General features: G+C 44.5%; 1 protein-coding gene across 3 annotated transcripts in view; it reads right to left on the reverse strand.

The window, feature by feature from the left end:
• The window catches only part of RIN3 (Ras and Rab interactor 3), a 70,007-nt gene that overhangs the window by 16,744 nt on the left and 31,988 nt on the right, over positions 1–21,275 (reverse strand). For all 3 annotated transcript variants that reach the window (XM_081910071.1, XM_081910072.1, XM_081910073.1), the window contains 4 exons: positions 13,921–13,993; positions 10,309–10,400; positions 6,183–7,646; positions 2,961–3,269 (listed from right to left, as the gene is read on the reverse strand). In XM_081910071.1, the coding sequence (XP_081766197.1) occupies positions 2,961–3,269; positions 6,183–7,646; positions 10,309–10,400; positions 13,921–13,993 (1,938 nt within the window). The remainder of the gene's footprint in view (positions 1–2,960; positions 3,270–6,182; positions 7,647–10,308; positions 10,401–13,920; positions 13,994–21,275) is intronic.

Genomic DNA, 21,275 nt, shown 5'->3' on the forward strand with positions numbered 1-21,275 from the left:
TTGAGCTCTCCTATCCTGGAGGCATTTAAAGCAGAAGTTGGACATCTGTCAGGGATGCTGTAGTTGCAGCCTGGACTGTGCATCTAGCCTTATTATAGCAGATGGCCTCCAAGATCCCTTTTAACTCTATGATTCTATTCCTCCAGTTCTTTTGAAAAACCTACCAAATGTTTATAAACCAGCATTTTATATGGAAATTGCTTGGAATGCATGCAAGATTTCAATATTTTCTGTTTTTAGGGAGGGAGGGAGGGAGGGAGGGTAGAAAGAGAGAACGAGTGAAATTTTGTGCAAACTCAATTGTCTCCTTTACATTCATCCCCTGGCTTGCACCACAGAGCTCAGAAACAGCCAGAGGTCCTTCAGCGGCTGCTTCAATGACATTGGAAACCGTCTCACTTGTACAAGGTAGAATTGCCTTATTCCAAATCCAGCTTGCCTCCCCCATTTATTTCTATTTTTCAATGACATAAAACATTTGTTTCCTAAATATCTATAAGAGGCTTAAAAATAAGCCCTCTCCAGTGCTACAAGCCCCTATGCTATTACAGTCTAGGGAAACTATCTGCAGCATCAGCCTCTGGTTGGGCTCCAGCGCTTGGACGAAAATTGGTATTAAATAATTGAATGCAGAGTTAAAAGGAATTGGAACCCTGCCCAGACCTTCATAAAGGAATGAAGGCTCTGCCCATGGGTTTGCTTCTCCCTTGGTTCCATGGCACAAGGAGGCAATCAATCACTCAATCAATCAATCAATCATTTGTGGAGGAGGAGACTCTTGAGAGTCCCATGGACTGCAAGAAGGTCAAACCTCTCCATTCTGAAGGAAATCGGCCCTGAGTGCTCACTGGAATGACAGATCCTGAAGATGAGGCTCCAGTACTTTGGCCACCTCAAGAGAAGAGAAGACTCCCTGGAAAAGACCCTGATGTTGGGAAAGATGGAGGGCACAAGGAGAAGGGGACGACAGAGGACGAGATGGTTGGACAGTGTTCTCGAAGCTACCAGCATGAGTTTGACCAAACTCATGGTGGGAGGCAGTGGAAGACAGTTGTGCCTGGCGTGCACTGGTCCATGGGTCATGAAGAGTCGGACACAACTAAATGACTAAACAACAGACCACTCCTATTCATGGATCTCGAAACACTTTACAAGCGTCTTTAAGCAAATCATTCGGACATCACCCTATCCAGGAAGTGCACTAGCCCTACAGAAATTCAGGCTGCAATCCTATACAAACTTACTTACACCTAGGTTGAACTCTGAGCAGACATGTAGAGCTCAAATCCCCACTCAGCCATGAACTTTACTGCATTCTTAGCATACTTTGCAAGTGTCCTGGAAAAACTGGGGCATCCCAGTTTTTTATCATGAGAGAACGGCAGCCATTTTGGCTGCCATGATCTTGCACGATTTTCCCGCTTTTGAATTTAGGAGGGTGAGCCACAAATATGTGAAGACCAGATAATGTTGCTAGGCGATTTTCAGGAAAACCTCCCTCTGCCAGGCAGCTCTCCCCTTCAAAGTCTCCAGGCAGGGTGTCCTATTTCAATCAGCGAAGGAACCTCGATAGGGGGAAAGGGAGAGGGGATGCCTATAAAAAGTATGAACAAAGGCTATTTGGGGCGGCTTCACCATCACACTGGTGAGTGTGGCTCGTCCGCTCTGTTTTACTCAGCTGAATAAACGAGTGGTTATGGGAATCTCCTCTGTCTATGGCGTTTATTGGCCTTTCAGTGACCAAGGCAGCTTGGGCCTGATTAACGGACCCCAACATCGGTATCTGGGAAGATGGCGTCCTGGATTTGGGCTTCAAAGTGTTGGAGGGTATGCATTAGGCCAGACATCATTACTCAGTCTAACCTACATCACCAGACTGCTGCAAGGATAAAACAGGGTGAAGGAGAACCATGTAAATAGACTGAGCAACTTGGAGGGAATGTGGGGTATATAGCACATCATCATCATCTCTGGGCTCTCAAGGTCTTCAGTTGAATATGTACACAAAGGCACTCAGAGACATAGCTGCCTATCACCTTAATTTCACAGTTGCATTTCCTGTGCTACATAGCAGGCCTATTCTTCCCGGTCTTATTGTATTCCAGTCTTCTGTCAGTACAGTATTACTACATTCCTTTACAAAAAGAAAGATATTCCCTGCCCTACCTGGGCTGCTGTGATTTTTTAAAAGAGCTCAAAACAGGGAGCACAAGGTCTCTCTTTCCACAGAAATACAGTCACCAATAACAGCCACAGAGAAGAGAATAGCACTGCAGGAAAATGCTTAATTCACCTTCCCCCAGCCTGGTGTCCCCCCCCCCCTGTTTTGGAGTAAAAATCACATCACATCACCCCCAGCCATTGGCCTTGCTGGATGGGGATGATGGGAGTTGTAGTTCAAAATACCTGGAGGGCACCAGGTTGGGGAAGGCCAGCTTAATCCAACACAACTGGGGTCTCAACATGTTTTGACAAAATGCCTTCCTCACACGCAATATTCTTGAATGCTTTCATCGCTTGCTTCAGAAGGTGCTGCTACCACCACCCTAATTCCTGCAACTGCCCCTGCTGTGCTGAATGAAACTATTTCCTGGGCCTGTCCAAATATCTCTTTTGTGCTTTGGTCTCCATTAACAAACACCGCCAGCAACTTTAGCAGTGGCTTCAGACAAGCTATGACATGCTTAGCAATACAGTTCAGAACTAGTTGTCATACTGTGTGCACACATTACACCTTGAAAGTAAATTTGAAGCACATTTCCCCCTTCAAAAAATTCAGGGCCCTGCATTTGTTGCTGGGAACTGTACCTTAGTGAGGGGCAAACTACACTGCTCAGAATTCTTGGGGAGTGGGTAAAATGTGCTTCGAATGTGTCATTTTACATCTAGTTGGATTTTCTGTAATTCAGAATATATATATCCATAGCAAGAGAAGGAGTTTTGGGATAGTTGTACAGTACCTTGGTTTCCCTGAGTCATAGAGTCGTAGATGAGTTTGCAGGACTTCAGTAGGATGCTAATCTTTTTCTCTGGAGAGTAGGCCTTGTGCATGGTTGTGAATTTGTGCAGGATTTTCTCCAGCAATGTGGATTCAGGCACACTGGTGGTGACTCCCAAGTCAGTGGTCGTTGTGTTTTGTATGACTTGCTGGTTTTCTTTCAGGAGCTTGAAGGATCCATCTTTGCTGTGGATTTCCCTAAGATAGGTATTGATGGCGTCTTTTAAAGGCTTCAAGACGCATTTGTGCAAAGCTGACTCAACAATCACCTCTGGAGTTGAGAAGTAGAGTGGGGAAACATAAGATAGAAAAGGAATATGTGAGAAATCAGCATCTTAAAGCCAGCCTGGATAGACATTCATGCAACTTACCCTCAGTATGTATTTTGTTCTACCTGTCCATACTACCAAAAGGTATGAAAATATTGACAAAAATATTTAACCTTAGTAGTTCTTAATCACTTTTCCCCTGCCTCTGTGCATATTAATGAAAATCCCTTCTGGAATTTATAGTCAAATTTGAGAGATTTAGTTTTGGTGACGGCAATCTCTGGAGCCTAGAAACTGTGTTAAAATAAAATTAGCACATTGTAACTATTGATGTTGCTGTTGTTGTCTAAAATGCTTCCTTACTTAAGAATATGACCATCCTTTTGCCCTGGAAATTTGGAAGCTCTGGCCTCGGCCCTCATAAGCCTCAATACACTTGCTGCTTAGAGCACCATTTATTGGAAAGGCAGCATACATTTTTAACAAATAAAACAAACAAATGTGGTTTTGGGGCCTAGTCTAGCCAGTTCATAGAGATCTCTCGCTAGGCCTAACATTACGGAAGAAACTGCTATTTTTTAACTGTAAGTTTTTATATTGTTGTTTTTTAATTGTAGCCCACCCTGGGGCCTTAAGGTGAAGGTAGGCAATAAATTAAATAATTATAATAATGTCTCTTGGCTTTGACCCAACAAACTGCTGCCATTTTGAACAGCATCCAAATGGAATCTGGCCCCCAGACTGGTAACATGGAAGCGGACTTTTTCACTGGTGGCACCAGTGTTGTGGAATGCTTTTCCTGCAGAAAAACAAGAGGCTTTCTCCGTATTGGCATTCCGTCAATTCTTGAAAACACACCTGTTCACCCGAACTTCTTGATCCAACTGTTTTAATTGCTTTTTAAATTGTCTAATTATTATGCTTTTTGACAGGTTTGTTTTATTGTATATTTTAAATGTGGCTATTTTAATGTTTTGATGGAATTGTTTTACTGTGTATTTTAATTATGTAAGAATTTTATAATTTATTATAAGCTTGCAAATCACTTAGAAGCCAATATGGCATGCAAACAACAACAACAGGAACAGGAACAGGAAAAATCCATGAATGTCTTCAACAAGTTTTACCCATAATGTATGACCAAAGGAAAAGATGAATCTAGCAAAGTGAACTGCTGGGAAAAGGGAAGGAAGAGGAGAAGAAGGAACTAGGCTGTTGAGGACTGAATTTCTGTTATCTGGATGAAATATGTTCAGAGCATGGATAAAGGATTTTTAGCAATAGGTGCTGAGGGGAGAATGGATTTTGGAAATGTTAGGGAAGTAAAATCACACTGCAGAACTGGGTCTGGATGTGAAGGGGAAAGTGAGGCAGAAGATAATCCCAATTTGGCATGCTCAGGATAAAAGAAAAGGAATTTCTCAATGTGAGTTTAAATAAAATGACAGGCACAATTTCGCTGTGTTCAGCTGGAAAGGGGAGAGGACATCCAGGAAGAAGTGTTGACAATGTGTAGAAAGTTGGCCTACCAGGGTTGGTGTAAGTTGCAGCAACTTTTTGAAAATTTCATTTCCGTATAAGGCTAGATGGTGGTTGTTTTGACTTCTACAGCTCTGCTGAATGCAAATCTCTGCAATGCTGGAACTGATTACATCCAGCAGCATGAAACTGCATATTCTTTAGTTCGGGTCACTCTTGTTCATGGCCTTCCGAGGCTATTGCCTAACTCTTGCTTAACATCCAGCAAGTGAACAAAAACACCCAAAGAAACGCCTTTCCATCAAACTTGCAAAAGAACAGCAAATTGCATCACACCTGTCCTGTTGTCACCTCTACAGGGCCTATACCCCAAGCACACTCAACTCTGTGTTGGATTCTGGCCAGGGTATCTGCAATAGCTGGAAGAACAGGACCACAGGAGTAAGCACTGAAACACATGAAATACACCTAGAATCATAGACTTGGAAGGGACCACGAGGGTCATCTAGTCCAACCCCCTGCAATGCAGGAATCTTTTTGCCCAAAGTGGGACTCGAATCCATGACCCTGACATTAAGTCTCGCTTTACTGATTGAGCTATCCCGCAGAAGAGCTCTTATATGAGGGCCATGAATTAAGTTTCTCCTTCCACCAGAGATCCAACTTAACCTGTTGACTCTAAGGCTGGGCTGTGGCCAGAACATACCCATGGCCAAATTTCATCTGGCCTGCAGCATCAGTCCACTCTGGTGCCTTTGCCCGTTCAGTCTAACTGAAGCCAAAGGGTATAGAACAATCCTTGACTCTGCCACCAAACAGCTTGGTTTCTTTGCTGAATATGTAGAAAGGAGCGTCACACACATGCGGCACAGAAATGTCGCAGGTGATGGTGAAGGTGCCCTCTAGTTGTTTTGGATAGCAGTGCTAGCTGGGGATGATGGGAGTTGTAGTCCAAAGCAGCTGGAAGGTACCAGGTTGAGGAAGGCTGGGACAGAGTTTCTAGTGTTGTGATGCAATGGGTGGTGTTTTAAGCACTGGAGCTTGTTCTATAGCCTGGGGATAAGTGATAAAACGGGATAGCCTCAAGCATTCCAGTCTGAATGTAGGAAAGAAGGGTGGGTTACAAACACAATCACTAAATAAAAAGCCTGAGAGCTCTGTCAGTGCTTTGGTAACCTGCTCTTTGGCGGTGTTTCTGCATCTAGACTCTATTACATTTTAAAAATGTAATAGACATGGAAAAAAAGAGTAAATAACACTGTAAATAACCATAGATGTCTGTGGTCCAGCAAATGCCAATGGCTGACAAATACAACTATTTTATTGTGCCAGTTCTCCTGATAATGTGTTATTTTGATGCATCAATGTTTTCACCTTGATTTGCCTCTCGAGGAAACCATGCACTCAAAAGAAGAATAGAAAACGGAAGCTCTTACCTAGTTGCTCATCCGTGTGAACAGCCTGGTCCATAAAGGTTTTTATCTCCCTGCTTTGTACTAAGTAGCTCTTCAGCTGGGTCATCATTAAGCGGATCTCTTGCAGCATCTCAGTGCTAGAGCTCTGCCTTGCCATCATCTCCAGGCTGTATACTTTATAGTCCTGCACCAAGCGGCCAAAGTAAGAGTCTTTGTCCTGGGCCAGCTCCACAATCTTCTTCCGGAGCTTTCGGTCAGCAGACAGGAAAGCAGTGAAGACATTGCTCAGGCTGACCATGGACAGGCGGTTCTTGGCCCTGCCTAATATCATGGAACGGGTCTTCTTCACTGACGGGCTGGTCACCAGCTCTAGCTCATCCTCAGTACTGCTGGTGGAATAGGAGTCTGGCTCAGAGGCTGGTGTCTGAGCCCCCACGTTGCTTACTGGGCTGTCCAGTGAGTCATGAGAACTTTCAAGATCTGAGAAGCTAAGAGGCTGACGGGCAAATTTTGATTCCCTTTTTGCATTGGAGCAACTTTTTTTTACTGGCTTTCCCTTTCCTTTTGGAACCGGCAATTCTGACTCTTCAGCACATACTGGTTTTGAATGGCAAGAGCTGGCGGATGACTCTTGTCGTGAGATCCTTTTCTTTCTTGGGGGTGGGATAGGAGGCCCTGCCGACTTCTCTGAGGGCTTCTTTTGCAGCTCAGCCACCAGCTGGTTCTTGGCCTCGCTGTTGGGCTCCCCCCCTTGACATGATGCTGGATCTTTCTCCGAAACCTCTTCAAACACCTCTGGAGGCTCAACAGCACATGAAATGCAACCTTCATTCCCACCGCTCCGTTTCCCCACCAGTTCTCCACCTGCTGCTGGACATTTCTCAGATTTTTCAAAGCAGCCCTTTCCAGAATATCTCTCGGATATGCACCTCCTTGGCGGAATGGAAGGCGGGATGCATTTCTTTGTGGTAAAAGAATCGCTGAGAGACAAAGACGGCCGCCCATCGTCTTCTTTGCTTTTGCTAACTTCAGTTTTCATTTCCTTTTTGTTTTTCTCCAGATCCCGAAGCTCTTCAGAAGTGGTCATGGGAGACTTTTCAGGCTGCTTCACAGCATGAAGAGGCAGAGGAGGTGGTGGTGGCGGGCGGCGGCTGGGAGACCTCTTTGGAGGCCTTGTCACGGTGTCGCTAGTAGAAGAAGGATCTTTCCTGCAAGTCTCTAGAGAAGGAGGAGGAGGAGGTGGAGGAAGAGGAACATCCGGGGGAAACTGGTTGCTTCTCTCCTCTATAAAAATAGGATTTACAAACCACAGCCTGTCATTTCCTATTGACAGCTCAATTTCACATGAACAATTGTCCGTGCTGCTTGCAAAACACTGGGTAGTTTCCCCCTCCTTTTTCACTTGAGCTGTGGCAAAAGCAAGACCTTTCACAGAGTGAGGGAACTGTCCTCCCCGCCTTTGATTTAAAGCGGAGTCCCAGAAACCTGCAAAAACAAACCAACCAAAAACCATGAGAATTAAAAGAAAATAATCAAGTGCAGGGCGGGAAGAGACTGAAGTCCTTTAACTGAATTGTATTGCATAATGTTTATTGAACATATGCATTATTCTGTATTGGATAGACAGTACTGCCTTTAAAAAGGTCAAACCAAGCAGAATCCTCATATACAACCAATAGTATTACCTGAAAATGGCTGTTTCGCCAAAAGTGCTGTTTACTGCAAACATTACCCGGGGGTAGTGGTGGCAAATAGCAGCAAGGAATAGGGTGGAGTTTTTCCCCAAGCAGAAAACCCAGTGCAGACTGAGAACATGGTTGAGGTCAGAGGCCCAGACCAGATCTTACTGTACAATGAAAAGCAGCTACATTAAACATGCTTGCTTAGACATGTGTCTAATGTTGTGTGTAGTTTGGGTCACAGTGGGGTGAGAATGAGCTCGAAGGGTAGCTTCTGCTGTACACAAGAGCTAGAGGGTTTGTCATGTAAAACCACAGCCGCGTGCACGCAAACACACACACACACACACACACAGTAACATAGTGTGTTTGTGTACCAGCTAAAGAAATATAGCCATTGATCAAGCGAGTTACCTTTTGCAAAACAGTAACCCCTGTGTTATCGAAGGGAAAGCGCCACTTTTTCCAAAGTACAAAATACTATGCTTTGAGTGATGAAAAAGCAACATTTAGATGTCACCTTGAATAAGTTTTTTGTCTTCCTCAGTATACTATAACTGAACTGATAGAACATTTAGGCTAGAGAAAAATGTGGTTTGACGAAATATGGAAATTGCATGCTCTACTTTGCGTTCTATTTTCAGAGAAAATGTCTTGGATATGGTTCCCATTTCTTGTAAAATACTTACTAGATTCAGTCCTGTATCTTGTATAGTATAATAAAGGTAAAGGACAAGGGTGACTATGGGGTTGGCGCTGTGGTCAAAAACCACTGAGCCTCTTGGGCTTGCTGATCAGAAGGTTGGCGGTTCGAATCCCCACAATGGAGTGAGCTCCCATTGCTCTGTCCCAGCTTCTGCCAACCTAGCAGCTCGAAAGCACGCCAGTGCAAGTAGATAGATAGGTACCGCTGTGATGGGAAGGTAAACAGGGTTTCTGCGCACTCTGGCTCACGCTACGGTGTTCCATTGCACCAGAAGCGGTTTAGTCATGCTGGCCACATGACCCGGAAAGCTGTCTGCAGGCAAACGCTGGCTCCCTCAGCCTGAAAGTGAGATAAGCACCACAACTCCACAGGCTCCCCTCTGTGATTCCACAGATAGGGCCAAGTTCAACTGGACCCCCAAACCAGAAACCTGGTTCTTGTGGGGAAGTGGAACCCCATCCAAAACCCAGCTGTACCCTCTTCTCCAGATAACCAAATCTCCCTCCCTGCCCTGCTGAATACCTATGTCTGGTCTGGATTAAATTGTTCATTTTTTAAATAGTCTGTAATTTTATATTGGGGGCCTCCACAAAAGATGGACTTTGTTCCCTCTACCAAAGTCTAGGCACAGACTGACAAACAAAAGAAGTCTCAATCCCATCCTGAAGGAGAGACCCAGAAATTATCGTACAAGAGTATTTGCATATAAAGTAGCATTAAACAAATACTGTTGCGGAGGTATGATTTGTGCCCAGGGCTGTGTGCATATATCTCAGAAGTGTCAGAACGAAACGGGGAATTCCTCTTCCTAAGACAGGCATGATTCTGGGGGAAGTGGAAATAAGCATTGTAGATTACGAAATCTTTCCTTTTGGAAAAGAAAAGTCTGGTTTGCTACCTGCCATCACCTCCTCTCTGAATTGATTAGGGTTTTTTTTTACTAAGGAGCCTAAGAAGCACAACACAGTGTATAACTTCTATGTGTCCTAGAAATAATTTCAAGTGCTCAAAGGTCATTTTGGATGTGAATTCAGTAACCCTGACAACAATCTTGTAGGCCAGGCCAGTCTCATAGGATGTTGTGGCCAGTCTATCTGCAAAAATGCGGCTCAGATTAAATTAGAACCAAGTATTTCCAGCTGATATCTTATGCTCAACCACATCACGCCAATCTTGATCAAAACAAAAGACTAGAATGCATGGGCATGCAATGAAGATGAGCGCAGGGAGATTCTGGGCAGGTAAAAGGAAGTACTTTTTCCACACACACCATAGTGAATCTATGGGACTCCCATGGCCACCAACCTGAATGGCTGTAAAAGAAGACTGGACAAATTCATGGAGGATAAGACTATCAGTGGCTACTAGCCATGATGACTATGATCTGCCTCCCTGGTTGGAGGCATTATGCTTCTACAGAGACAGCCCACTGAGGAGGCAGGGCAAAACACCTGTCTTAGGCAAGGGAAGTATACAAGAGGCAGCACCCTACCAGCCCCATTGCTTCTGACACCTTGCAAAACACTCCTCCCTCTCAACAAGGGCGGAGAAGAGGAGATACAAGGCCCTTGAGCAGGGATGACAAACAGAAATACCTTGCGGAACACTCCCACCTCTTGCTGAGTTCAGTGAAACAAGGGAGCATTCTGGCATGTGATGGAATTGTGCATAGGACTAGAAGCCTTAGGTGTACATCCAAATAATGAACCCATTATTTAGGGTTTGGGGTAAGAAGTTGCTAGGGGTCTCCAACACAACTTACCTATCTCCAGACTAGAGATGGTTTCTAGATCTGTAACACTATTGGCTTCCAATATTGCTTGTGGCAGCTTTAGTGTGGAGGGAAGCAAATCTCTAGGAAGTGAAAAAGAAACGAATAAATATATTCAAAGCTGCATGTGGCTTGGTAAGGAATAAAAGCTGCTTGGTTAGTTCTGCATTATTTCATTTCTTATTCTAGACAGATGCAGTGCTTCGAAATAATTTACAATAATTTCAATGGAAACACATTTACAATAAGTTTATATTCTGAATCATAGAGTGGGAAGTGGCCCACAAGCAGGGATGGGGGAGAAAGTCCACCTGTGTCCCAAGGCTCATCAGCCACAGTTTGACATATAAGCCAAGCCTGGGTTCCTGTTACTAGAGAGCTAGTGTGGTGTAGTGGTTAAGAGCGGTAGTCTTGTAATCTGTGGAACCGGGTTTGAGTCTCCGCTCCTCCACATGCAGCTGCTGGGTGACCTTGGGCCAGTCACACTTCTTTGAAGTCTCTCAGCCCCACTCACCTCACAGAGTGTTTGTTGTGGGGGAGGAAGGGAAAGGAGAATGTTAGCCGCTTTGAGACTCCTGAAGGGGAGCGAAAGGCGGGATATCAAATCCAAACTCTTCTTCTTCTTCTTCTTACTGCTCTCCTAGACCAGTGTTTCCCAACCTTGTGCCTCCAGCTCTTTTTGGACTACAATTCCCATCATCCCTTGCCACTGGTCTTGCTAGTCAGGGATGATGGGAGTTGTAGTTCAAAAACAGCTGGAGGCACAAGGTTGGGAAACACTGTCCTAGACAAACCATGAGCCATAAACCATAGGGCCTTGCTTACAGCTCATGGTTTCCCAAGAGAGCTAGACTACAAGTCTAGGTTTGGGCAACAAGCTAGGTCAAACTTTGGCTTAGCTCAGTGTGGCACGGCAGCAAAACAACCAGGAAGGAGTTAGGGATGTCAGAGAATACCAAGGAAAACAGAAATGGAGCAGTATTTGCTGTTTGCCTATGTGCAAGAATGGAAATCAACCCAGAGAACATGTAATTGATTACGTTTCATGTTTTTTCTTGACTTTGAAATGACATAATGACAATGTAACTTCGGTAATTAATTTATGGAAGTTATGTACTTTTACCACAGCCGCCAGCAAGTCGAATACCATAGTTTCGGGTAGAAGACGAAGTGCAGCAGAATGGAAACAGCTCTGCATGCGATAAATACAGGGCAAAGCAGAAAACAATAGCTTCTTTACCTCCTACCAAGAGTGAAGCAGCCGCAAGCTCTTCTCTGGGAGCCCACACATTTGCACTGAGCAATTATTTGGCGTGGAGTGTCGTGCGAATGAGACTCAGATCAAGATAGAACAAGCCATCAGCATATTTCCTGCAGGTCAGTTGGTTGTAAAGAGGCACAGGAGCGTAATCCAACTGAAGCAGGCTCTGATGTGGCCTTTGATGACCTGCATTTCTCTCCTGGGATCCTTCCCACAGGAGAGTTCATAGTAATGGTCCTGTGAGATGGCGAGGGTGGGGTGGAGAGGAAGTCTGGCTCTTTTTATCGCTAACCCAAAGTCAATTATAATTCTTTTAAAAACAGCTTGGAACAGCTGAGTTTCAAATAGCTCGCTTGGCTTGTAGTTTCTCTGCACCGCAGGAAATCATTCTTTCACATGACTGGCACGAGTGCTGAACAAACTGCCTGCCTTGACAGATCCCAGGATGGCTAAGAGATGAACTCATGATGGCCTTTCCTCTCCCCTTCAGCTACTGTTGGCCTTAACTAGGGATGAGGGAGAAACTAAGTCCAATTCTCATTTAAGGGTGAATATTCCTAATTCACGAACTCAAACACAGACGTCTTTTGAAAATTTCACTTCTCCAACTCTTGCAGTGTGGTTCTCCAGTCAAGCAATGTATACAAAAATGCACATCTTAAAGTAAAATGTGCATTAAAATGTCTGTATTGGTGAAAGAAACAATAAAAGGCCCCCATACTGTATTAGGAAAAAAATGCATTGCAAAAATGTTTGAATTAGGCAAGATGGCATACAAAAATGTACACATGGAGAGAAATTCACACTAAAATGCTGCTGAAGTTTCAGGGAGACTTAAAAAAACAACAACTGGCAAACTGGTGTGTAAATGTGGAGAACGGAGCACTGGAAAAATGATAAACTGAGAGAAGTCAATTCTGGGGTGGAGTCCCTAGGGTGGTTGGGTGATGCCTTGTACACCTCCTTCCAGCGACTCCTGCAGCCAAGCTGGTGCCAAGCATATGGCTCTGCTTTCCTTTGGACTACATCAATCAGTAAGGCTAAGGAGAAGGTCTTGTCATCTGGGCAGCCCAGGACCTCCATACACCCTGCCCAGGCTTTTGTCCCAGGGAGGTCCCTTCAGTGCTGCTAACACAGCAGTTTGACTTCACCCCCAGAGGCACACTCCATTGTCATTCGAGAAAAACAGATGATGACAACAACAACAACTCCCATTGACAGGCAATTTTACTTACCACAGATATTCCCAAGGCTAGCCAGAACACTTGATTTCAGAAGACACTTACTTATTTGAAGGACTCAATTTTCCCTCACTCCTTCCCCTACCTCCTTTCTTTTGTTCTTTTGAAAATCCATACATAAATTTGGACGTCACTTTTACTGAGTGTGTGTTAAAAATTCATTTGCCAAACAGCCTCTCCCCCACCAATTGAAAGCATTCTGTATGCCCTTGAATATTTTTAAAATCAGGACCTCCTATACCCCTGCTGGTCACTGAGCAATTGTACATTGTACATTGTCCAAACTAAGAGGAACTCGTGCCCACACTAAGTCTCCCCATTGATGTTTAGTTAGAGACTTGGGAACTGATGTCACTACGCTCAGAGTTTTTCCCACCCCTTGCAAGAAGCAGCCAACAAAGTCGCATAACGGCAAGGAAACAGAGGGCAATGACATCACACGACTTAGTTGAGATTCCTGCATTGCAGAGGTTTGGACTAGATGACTCTTAGGGACCCTTCCAACTCTACAATTCTGCAATTCTATGCTATTTAGCATTATGAGGAAGAGTGGCGGCAGCTCTTGTGTTCACCGAAACATGCTATCAGTGTGGTGTACAGATATAACCAATAACAACAACATCAAATGAGAAGCTTTTCTTCATAATTTGCCTTCTCACATTCACATACACAAGGGAGTGAATATGCAGTGACAGTTTTCTGGCTTTGTTCAGTTGCAAAACACATTTATTTATAAAAGATTTAAATGCTAACCTCTTGCAAAATATCAGGGCAACGATATATAGACACACACCATTAAAAGTACCTCAGCAGAATCATTAAATGAATGGCTCCTCAAAAAAGTTTTAAATAACTGCATAGACCTGTTGGGATAAATAAGTCTTCAAGATGTCCCCCCAGCCAAAAGCAAGGATGCCTGTTAAGAGATGCAAATGTTATGCAAATGTGCCCTTTTTGATTGCTGCCCTTTTTGTCCTCTCTTTTTGGCGATGCGTAAGTAATCACCCAATTTGATGGGCTACATTGTCCTAGAATCTCCCCATTGAACATTCCCATATGTGAACAGAGACACCATAATCGGAAAACATAAATCCAACTTACCTACTGACACAGTAGAATGCAATCAGTTTGAAGATATCTTCAAACACGAGAAAGGACCCTTCCAAATACAGTACTGATTGAGAAACAAGAGAGGGAAAAAATCAGGGACTTTTCAGTATAAATCAGGAAGCTGATGAATCCTCAAGGAACGAGCATGTGAACCTTTCATATTTGAACTAGAAAGCATTGCAAAACACTCATTCACATGGCAAAATGTTAATCTAAATTTTATACATTTTTATAAGATACGGTACAGCGAAATTCCCCTTCATGGATCACTGCCTTGTCGTGGCGAAGGGGCTTGAAGAACTCAGAGAAGCTATGAACTATGCCGAGCAGGGCACCCAAGATGAACAGGTCATAGTGAAGAGTTTTGACCAAACGTGATCCACCTGGAGGAGGAACCGGCAAGCCACTCCAGTATCCCTGCCAAGAAAACTCCATGGACAAAGACAACAGGCATATAAACCTGGAATGTAAGAAAGTGAAGTCAAATGGGCCTTAGAAAGCACTGCAAATAACAAGGCCAGTGGAAGTGATGGTATTCCAGCTGAACTATTTAAAATTTTAAAAGATGATGCTGTTAAGGTGCTACACTCAATATGCCAGCAAGTTTGGAAAACTCAGCAGTGGCCAGAAGATTGGAGAAGATCAGTCTACATCCCAATCCCAAAGAAGGGCAGTGCCAAGGAATGCTCCAACTACCGCACAATTGCACTCATTTCACACGCTAGCAAGGTTATGCTTAAAATTCTACAAGGAAGGCTCAAGCAGTATGTGGACCGAGAACTCCCAGAAGTGCAAGCTGGATTTAGAAGAGGCAGAGGAACCAGAGACCAAATTGCAAACATGCGCTGGATTATGGAGAAAGCTAGAGAGTTCCAGAAAGACATCTACTTCTGCTTCATTGACTATGCAAAAGCCTTTGACTGTGTCGACCACGGCAAACTATGGCAAGTTCTTAAAGAAATGGGAGTGCCAGATCACCTCATCTGTCTCCTGAGAAATCTCTATGTGGGACAAGAAGCTACAGTTAGAACTGGATATGGAACAACTGATTGGTTCAAAATTGGGAAAGGAGTACGACAAGGCTGTATTTTGTCTCCCTGCTTATTTAACTTATATGCAGAATTCATCATGCGAAAGGCTGGGCTGGATGAATCCCTAGCTGGAATTAAGATTGCCGGAAGAAATATCAACAACCTCAGATATGCAGATGACACAACCTTGATGGCAGAAAGTGAGGAGGAATTAAAGAACCTTTTAATGAGGGTGAAAGAGGAGAGCGCAAAATATGGTCTGAAGCTCAACATCAAAAAAACGAAGATCATGGCCACTGGTCCCATCACCTCCTGGCAAATAGAAGGGGAAGAAATGGAGGTAGTGAGAGATTTTACTTTCTTGGGCTCAATGATCACTGCAGATGGTGACAGCAGCCACGAAATTAAAAGACGCCTGCTTCTTGGGAGAAGGGCAATGACAGGCCTAGACAGCATCTTGAGAAGTAGAGACATCACCTTGCCAACAAAGGTTCGTATAGTTAAAGCTATGGTTTTCCCAGTAGTGATGTATGGAAGTGAGAGCTGGACCATAAAGAAGGCTGATCGCCGAAGAATTGATGCTTTTGAATTATGGTGCTGGAGGAGACTCTTGAGAGTCCCATGGACTGCAAGAAGATCAAACCTCTCCATACTGAAGGAAATCAACCCTGAGTGCTCACTGGAAGGACAGATTGTGAAGCTGAGGCTCCAGTACTTTGGCCACCTCATGAGAAGAGAAGACTCCCTGGAGAAGACCCTGATGTTGGGAAAGATGGAGGGCACAAGGAGAAGGGGACGGCAGAGGACAAGATGGTTGGATAGTGTTTTCGAGGTTACCAGCATGAGTTTGACCAAACTGCGGGAGGCAGTGGAGGACAGAGGTGCCTGGCGTTCTCTGGTCCATGGGGTCACGAAGAGTCGGACACGACTAAACGACTAAACAACAACAACAACAGCGAAATTAGCAAGGAACAGTGAAGGAGCTAAAGATATACAGTTTATTTAAAGAAATATTTCACTCTGGTTCATCTCCTAAACTCAGTTCTGCTTTCCCAGTTGTTCAGAGGCAGCATTTTAAAAACGGTTTCGTATTGTGTCATGACCATTCCACAGACCTAGTATCACATACAAAAGGTCTTGTGGAAGTAGCTTCCTGCTATGCAATTAATTCTCAAGCCACCAAGCACCAAGAGACCAGCTTTCCACAACATATTTCATGTACTGTTCATGAATTTCTCTGAAGGGAGATATTGGCAGAGTCGCCAAGCTGCAGGCATAGCATTGCCATCTTTCTATAGGTAAAGGATCAAAACTGAGTACACCTGCATAAGAGGAAGAAATCAATGGGAGAAGCTTCCCCCCAAAATGCACCTTCATACTGGCAAACAATTTAACCTGTTCACTTCTGCATTTTATATGACTGCTGAATTAAAGAATTAACAGGTGATAAACAGGTGATCAGGTACAGCAACTGAGTCCCTTTCTCAAAGTGGAGGGGCTTGCTGCAGTCTCTCAATCATTTTGGTTGCCCAAGGGCACCAGTTTCCTCTCATAATAAGCAAAGCATTATAGTGGTTGCATCTATTGCTCCCCTCTCTCTTTCATTCTCTACCTCTCCTCCTGCCCTCCACTCTCCCTAACACATTACAACTTCCTTGCGAAGGTCAGTTCATTCAAATTTCCTTTCATGAACACAATGTAAGTTTCAAAACAAAAAGTAAAACAGACTGTCTTCACACCAGCTACATGAGAGCCCCGCCAGGGTGTTTTCACACACACAAAGTGGCTTTTGCAATGCAAATATAAAAATCAGGCACTGGCTAGAATGCAGATTGGATTTATAAATAGCTCTCTTCCACTTTCCACCTGACTTTAAGAACATTTGCAGATGAGCGCAAATAGTACAAGAGGGGCTAGAAAGTGCTTTTAGTTTCATATGTGTAAAAAAAATGCCATTCAAAGCTTTTTTTAAGCCTGAGAAATATTAATGTCCTAGACAATGACTTCAATGGCAAGGTATTATATGTAATAGGAGCAGCAAAATGACCATCTCAAAACCTCAAAACATTATTTATTGATTAACTAACTAACTACAGGAGGGACTTTTTGAGTGTGTGTTTTAAAACTTCTTTCCTGGATATCAGCTTAATTATTAGTAGAAAATGATTAGCATACATAGTTCAGTTTTTGTTTCCTGTTCACCTCACTGATGTGGGGGCAGGGGGCAGTTTGCAATTGTCTGCTGGAAAGTATCTAGAATATATTACTGATGGGTGGTTATATAAATGTTAACATCAACAAGAACAAGTAAAAGAGTCTTGAGGCACCTTAAAGGTTAACCAATTCACAGACTCAAGACGAAAAGCATGAAGTAAAACCTTAGATGGCAGGGGAATCCCTGTGAGTCAACTTTGACAGGTAGGGGGGATCGTCCACCGATCAGGTGGCCTACCAGTCACCTAATATCATCCTGACATTGAATGATTGGCACCTGGGTAGTCCCACCCACTTGTCAAAGTTGGCCCATGGGGATGTGGGAAAATAAAGCTCTGGCCCACCAAGCCAAAAAGGTTCTTCAATCCTGAACTAGCATGTTGCAATGAGAGAGAGGCAGAGAGGGAGGGAGGGAGGGAGGGAGGGAGGGAGGGAGGGAGGGAGGGGGGGGGTCATAGAAATATAGAGTTGGAAGGGACTACGAGGGAAATCTTGTTCAATCCTCTGCAATGCAAGAATGTCAACATGCAGTCCCCCAACCAATTTGAAACCATACTGGACTCTGCTTAGCTTTGCAAATGTGCTAGCAGTTTTATTGCTGCATCACTATCACCCTTCAAGTTAGCTGAGAGGGTGGGAGACTGGTGGAAATCTTTTAGCTTTGACACCAACACACGGCACCTTCAGGCAGAAGCAGCTTGCTGGCAAGGACAGAGCTGTATGCCAGCTTCCAGTTAGCTGGGTCCCTATAGCTCACCAGGAGCAGGAGGGGTGAGGTGGTAGCAGGTGCACCAAGTTGGGCCCAACATTGGGGTGCCGTCATGCATGCATGACATCTCACACACACACCCTCCCCAAGTCTGGCCAGGCCTGCTGGGACGTGTGGGTGTCCCTTTGAGGAAGTGATCGCAGTGGGGAGCGGGGAGAGTGAAAAGTGCTCTCCACACCTCCCGCCCCCACCCAGTGTTCACTGGAGGCGGTGTGGAATGGTGGCCCCTCAATATTGGAGGGCTCACCCCCTGCCTACAAATATTGAGGCCCCTTCCACCCCTATAGCAGGCACCCCTGAGTGGCCTTCTGCCACTGCATTTGCATAACCCTGCCCCTTTCTCCCCAGTAAGCAACAAAGACCCACCTGCCAGGAAGCTAGTGTAGCAGCACCACCCCATGTGTCAAACTGCTTCTGCTCTAAGGCACACTCTACTACTGTACTGCCTACTGCTGAGGTCTACCTGCCCTGGGCCGACCTATTTAAATAATTTTTCAATGGTAGGAGTGACCATTTTAACTCCCCAGAGAGATGCTGATGCAAGGTACACCTGTTTTCACTGGGACCTGTTGCTCTCAGGTAAGCCTGCCAGCTATTTTTTTCTTCTACTTAACTGAAGAAAAATTCTGGAGAACTCACAAGCTTGCTCACTATTTTTGGTGGTTAGATTGGTCCTGCCAAAAGGTATAGCGCTGCTTCAGTGTCCACATATTTCCTCATCAATAATACTGTATGTGAATTCTGAGAAACACCTACACTACTTGGGCACAAGGCAAGGCAGGGCCTTTTGTTCCAAAGAAAACAGAACAGAAAGAAGGAAATTGTGCCTACTTACAAGAGGGAGATTTTCTTTCCTTTCCTCAGGAAGTTTCACCTTAGAGAAAGTGATTAAAGTTTAAAATGAAAACTCCTTTGTGTTTTCCGGCTGCCTCAAGAACTGCTTCAAGTTTTCTTTCAAATAACCCGGGGCAGAGTTCCCATCAACTCTGACATTTTCAGGACAGTATGGAAAATCCCTATTATACTTTTAATAAAAAACCCGACTCTTCTCAGACTCTGGAAATACTCTGATTATATATCTTATTTTTACAGAAAGCAAACTACTCTAGGATACAAAGTGGTCCTCAGCCTGCCAGGCCAACCCAACCAATGGAAATAATGTGGGGGGCCACTCGGGTATCTGGTGATGTGGTGTGCGGGGGGCAGCAGTGAGATGTTGGAGGACAAAGCTCTATGTGACACATGGACTTAATCTGCACTTCCTAAAACAATGTGTGAACCGAAATGCAGCTAACCTATTGGCGCTCTTCAAGTCACAAGGATGTCTTTTTGTGCAGTAGAATTTCTACCCCTCTCTTATCCCTCCATGAGCCCTAAACCCTGCCCCAATTTGCTTCAGAGGGTTGGGGAAAACCTCAGAACAGATTTAGGGATGGGTGCAAGGTGGGGGGGGGGATTTAGTTGTGTAAGCAGAAATCCTTGCACAGACACAATGAGGGAGTTAGTGCTACACTCGATTCCTCCCTTTGAAATTCACACTTGTCTTAATCATATGATGATGCAGCATGCAGACTTTTAAAAAAAAAACTGTACAAAACTGGGTTTATTATGGGAAATTGCAAAATGTGTATATTATGCAAAACTGCGTAGAAAAATGCGTAGATTAAGGGAAATTGAAACTAAAATGCTGATGAATCTTCATGAAGTTTTTTTTAAAAAGCACAAACTGATGTGGAACTGTGGAGAACTGGGAAAATGAGAAAACTCATGAAACTGAAAAGGAGATTTATCCGTCCCATAGTTACACTAAAATGCTGATTAATTTCCATGAGAACTTTAAATAAAATAGTGAACTGATGCAGAAATGTGGGGAACTGAACTTATGATGGGGGGGGGGGGAATGAAAATCTGAGAGAAACCAAAACAGACAGATTAGTCTATAACTAGCCAAATGTAGGGTAGCGATATGTCCTATTTTGCAGGGAACAGGCCCCTGTTTGAAGAGGATCTCTTCCTGAACAGCCGTCTGATCCAAGCACAGCTTGCAGAATGACGAGAAAGGAGAGCAGAGGCCTTGAAGTTGCCCATCAACAGAAAGCGCTTAAACATCAGGTTGAACAGGCACATGAGTCCCCTGATCACAGTCTTGTCGACTCTGATGAGATGCATTGCATTTCTCAGTTTATAGCTTGTACAAATCTTGAGTCCTCTTTCTTGGTGACGTGCAAGCAGCCATGAATCATCACCCCTGCCTTACAAAACTGCCTGAGCAACACTTCCCCTTAAACTTTTGACACCCACCCCTCGTGAACCACTTTGTAAGCGAAATAGTCCCCTGTACATTCATTTGAACAAAAAGCAACCATCTTACAACTCGGTGTTTGAAACGACATAAACGAAACCCAAAGTGGTAGAAAGCCCTATTCCTTTGCAGGTTGTCCAATCCTGTTCTTTGTTTCAGACAACAAAATTTACTGGGCTGGCCCTGCCCGACCCCCAAGAGCAAAATATGTAGACTTCTCTACTAGCTGGAGACAAACGGATACAGGACAGTCTCTCCCACACAACAGAACTCAGGGCGGTACACACAGGCTTCCCCCCAGTTAGATCCTCACAACCAGGGCTGCCCCCCAACTTGTTGTTACCTGACAAAGAGTCCAAATGACACCCCCCCACTCTTGAGAATTTTTTGCCTGGCTAGTTGTCCTTGAGCTCAAATAATGACTCTTGCTTGCCTGGATAGAGAGGGGTGTCAAGTGTGCGTTGAAAGTAGCATACTGCACAAAGGTAACATTCAGGGGCGGCACACCCTGTTTCACTGCCTGAGGCAAAATAGGAATGTGTTGCCCTGCCCCACTGAAGCCTCTCTTATCTGGGATGTGTAGCAGCACCTGCAAAGTGGTGATGTTGACCGTGGGTTCTGATGAGATATTGTGAGTCCTTGCTGAAATCTCATGAGATCTCATACCTCACGGGATTTTGACAAGGTTTTGTTAGATTTTTGGCAAGATCTCCTTGGTGCTTCTGCCCGTGCTGCTTCTCCTGTAGCAAAGGCAGGGCACCTGCAGAAGGGCCTGTTCTTGAGCTTCCCCCCACCTGAGGCAGCTGCCTCACCCAGCCTCATGGGTGAGCCGGCCCTGACAACATTTAAACTCATTGTTCTTCTGACCCTGCCCAACACTGACATGTGACCTGCAGAAGTTTGCCCAGAAGAGATGTACCCCTCGGACTGAAAAATGTTCCCCACACGTTTGTAAGCGTGCCATGGCTGTGGGGAAAAGAAATGGTAATTGTGTGCTTCACAACTGAAGTAATGCTGGTGGCCATCTCGG

This window comes from Podarcis melisellensis (genome assembly GCF_964234715.1).
Source record: "Podarcis melisellensis genome assembly, chromosome: 1".
NCBI lineage: Eukaryota > Metazoa > Chordata > Lepidosauria > Squamata > Lacertidae > Podarcis > Podarcis melisellensis.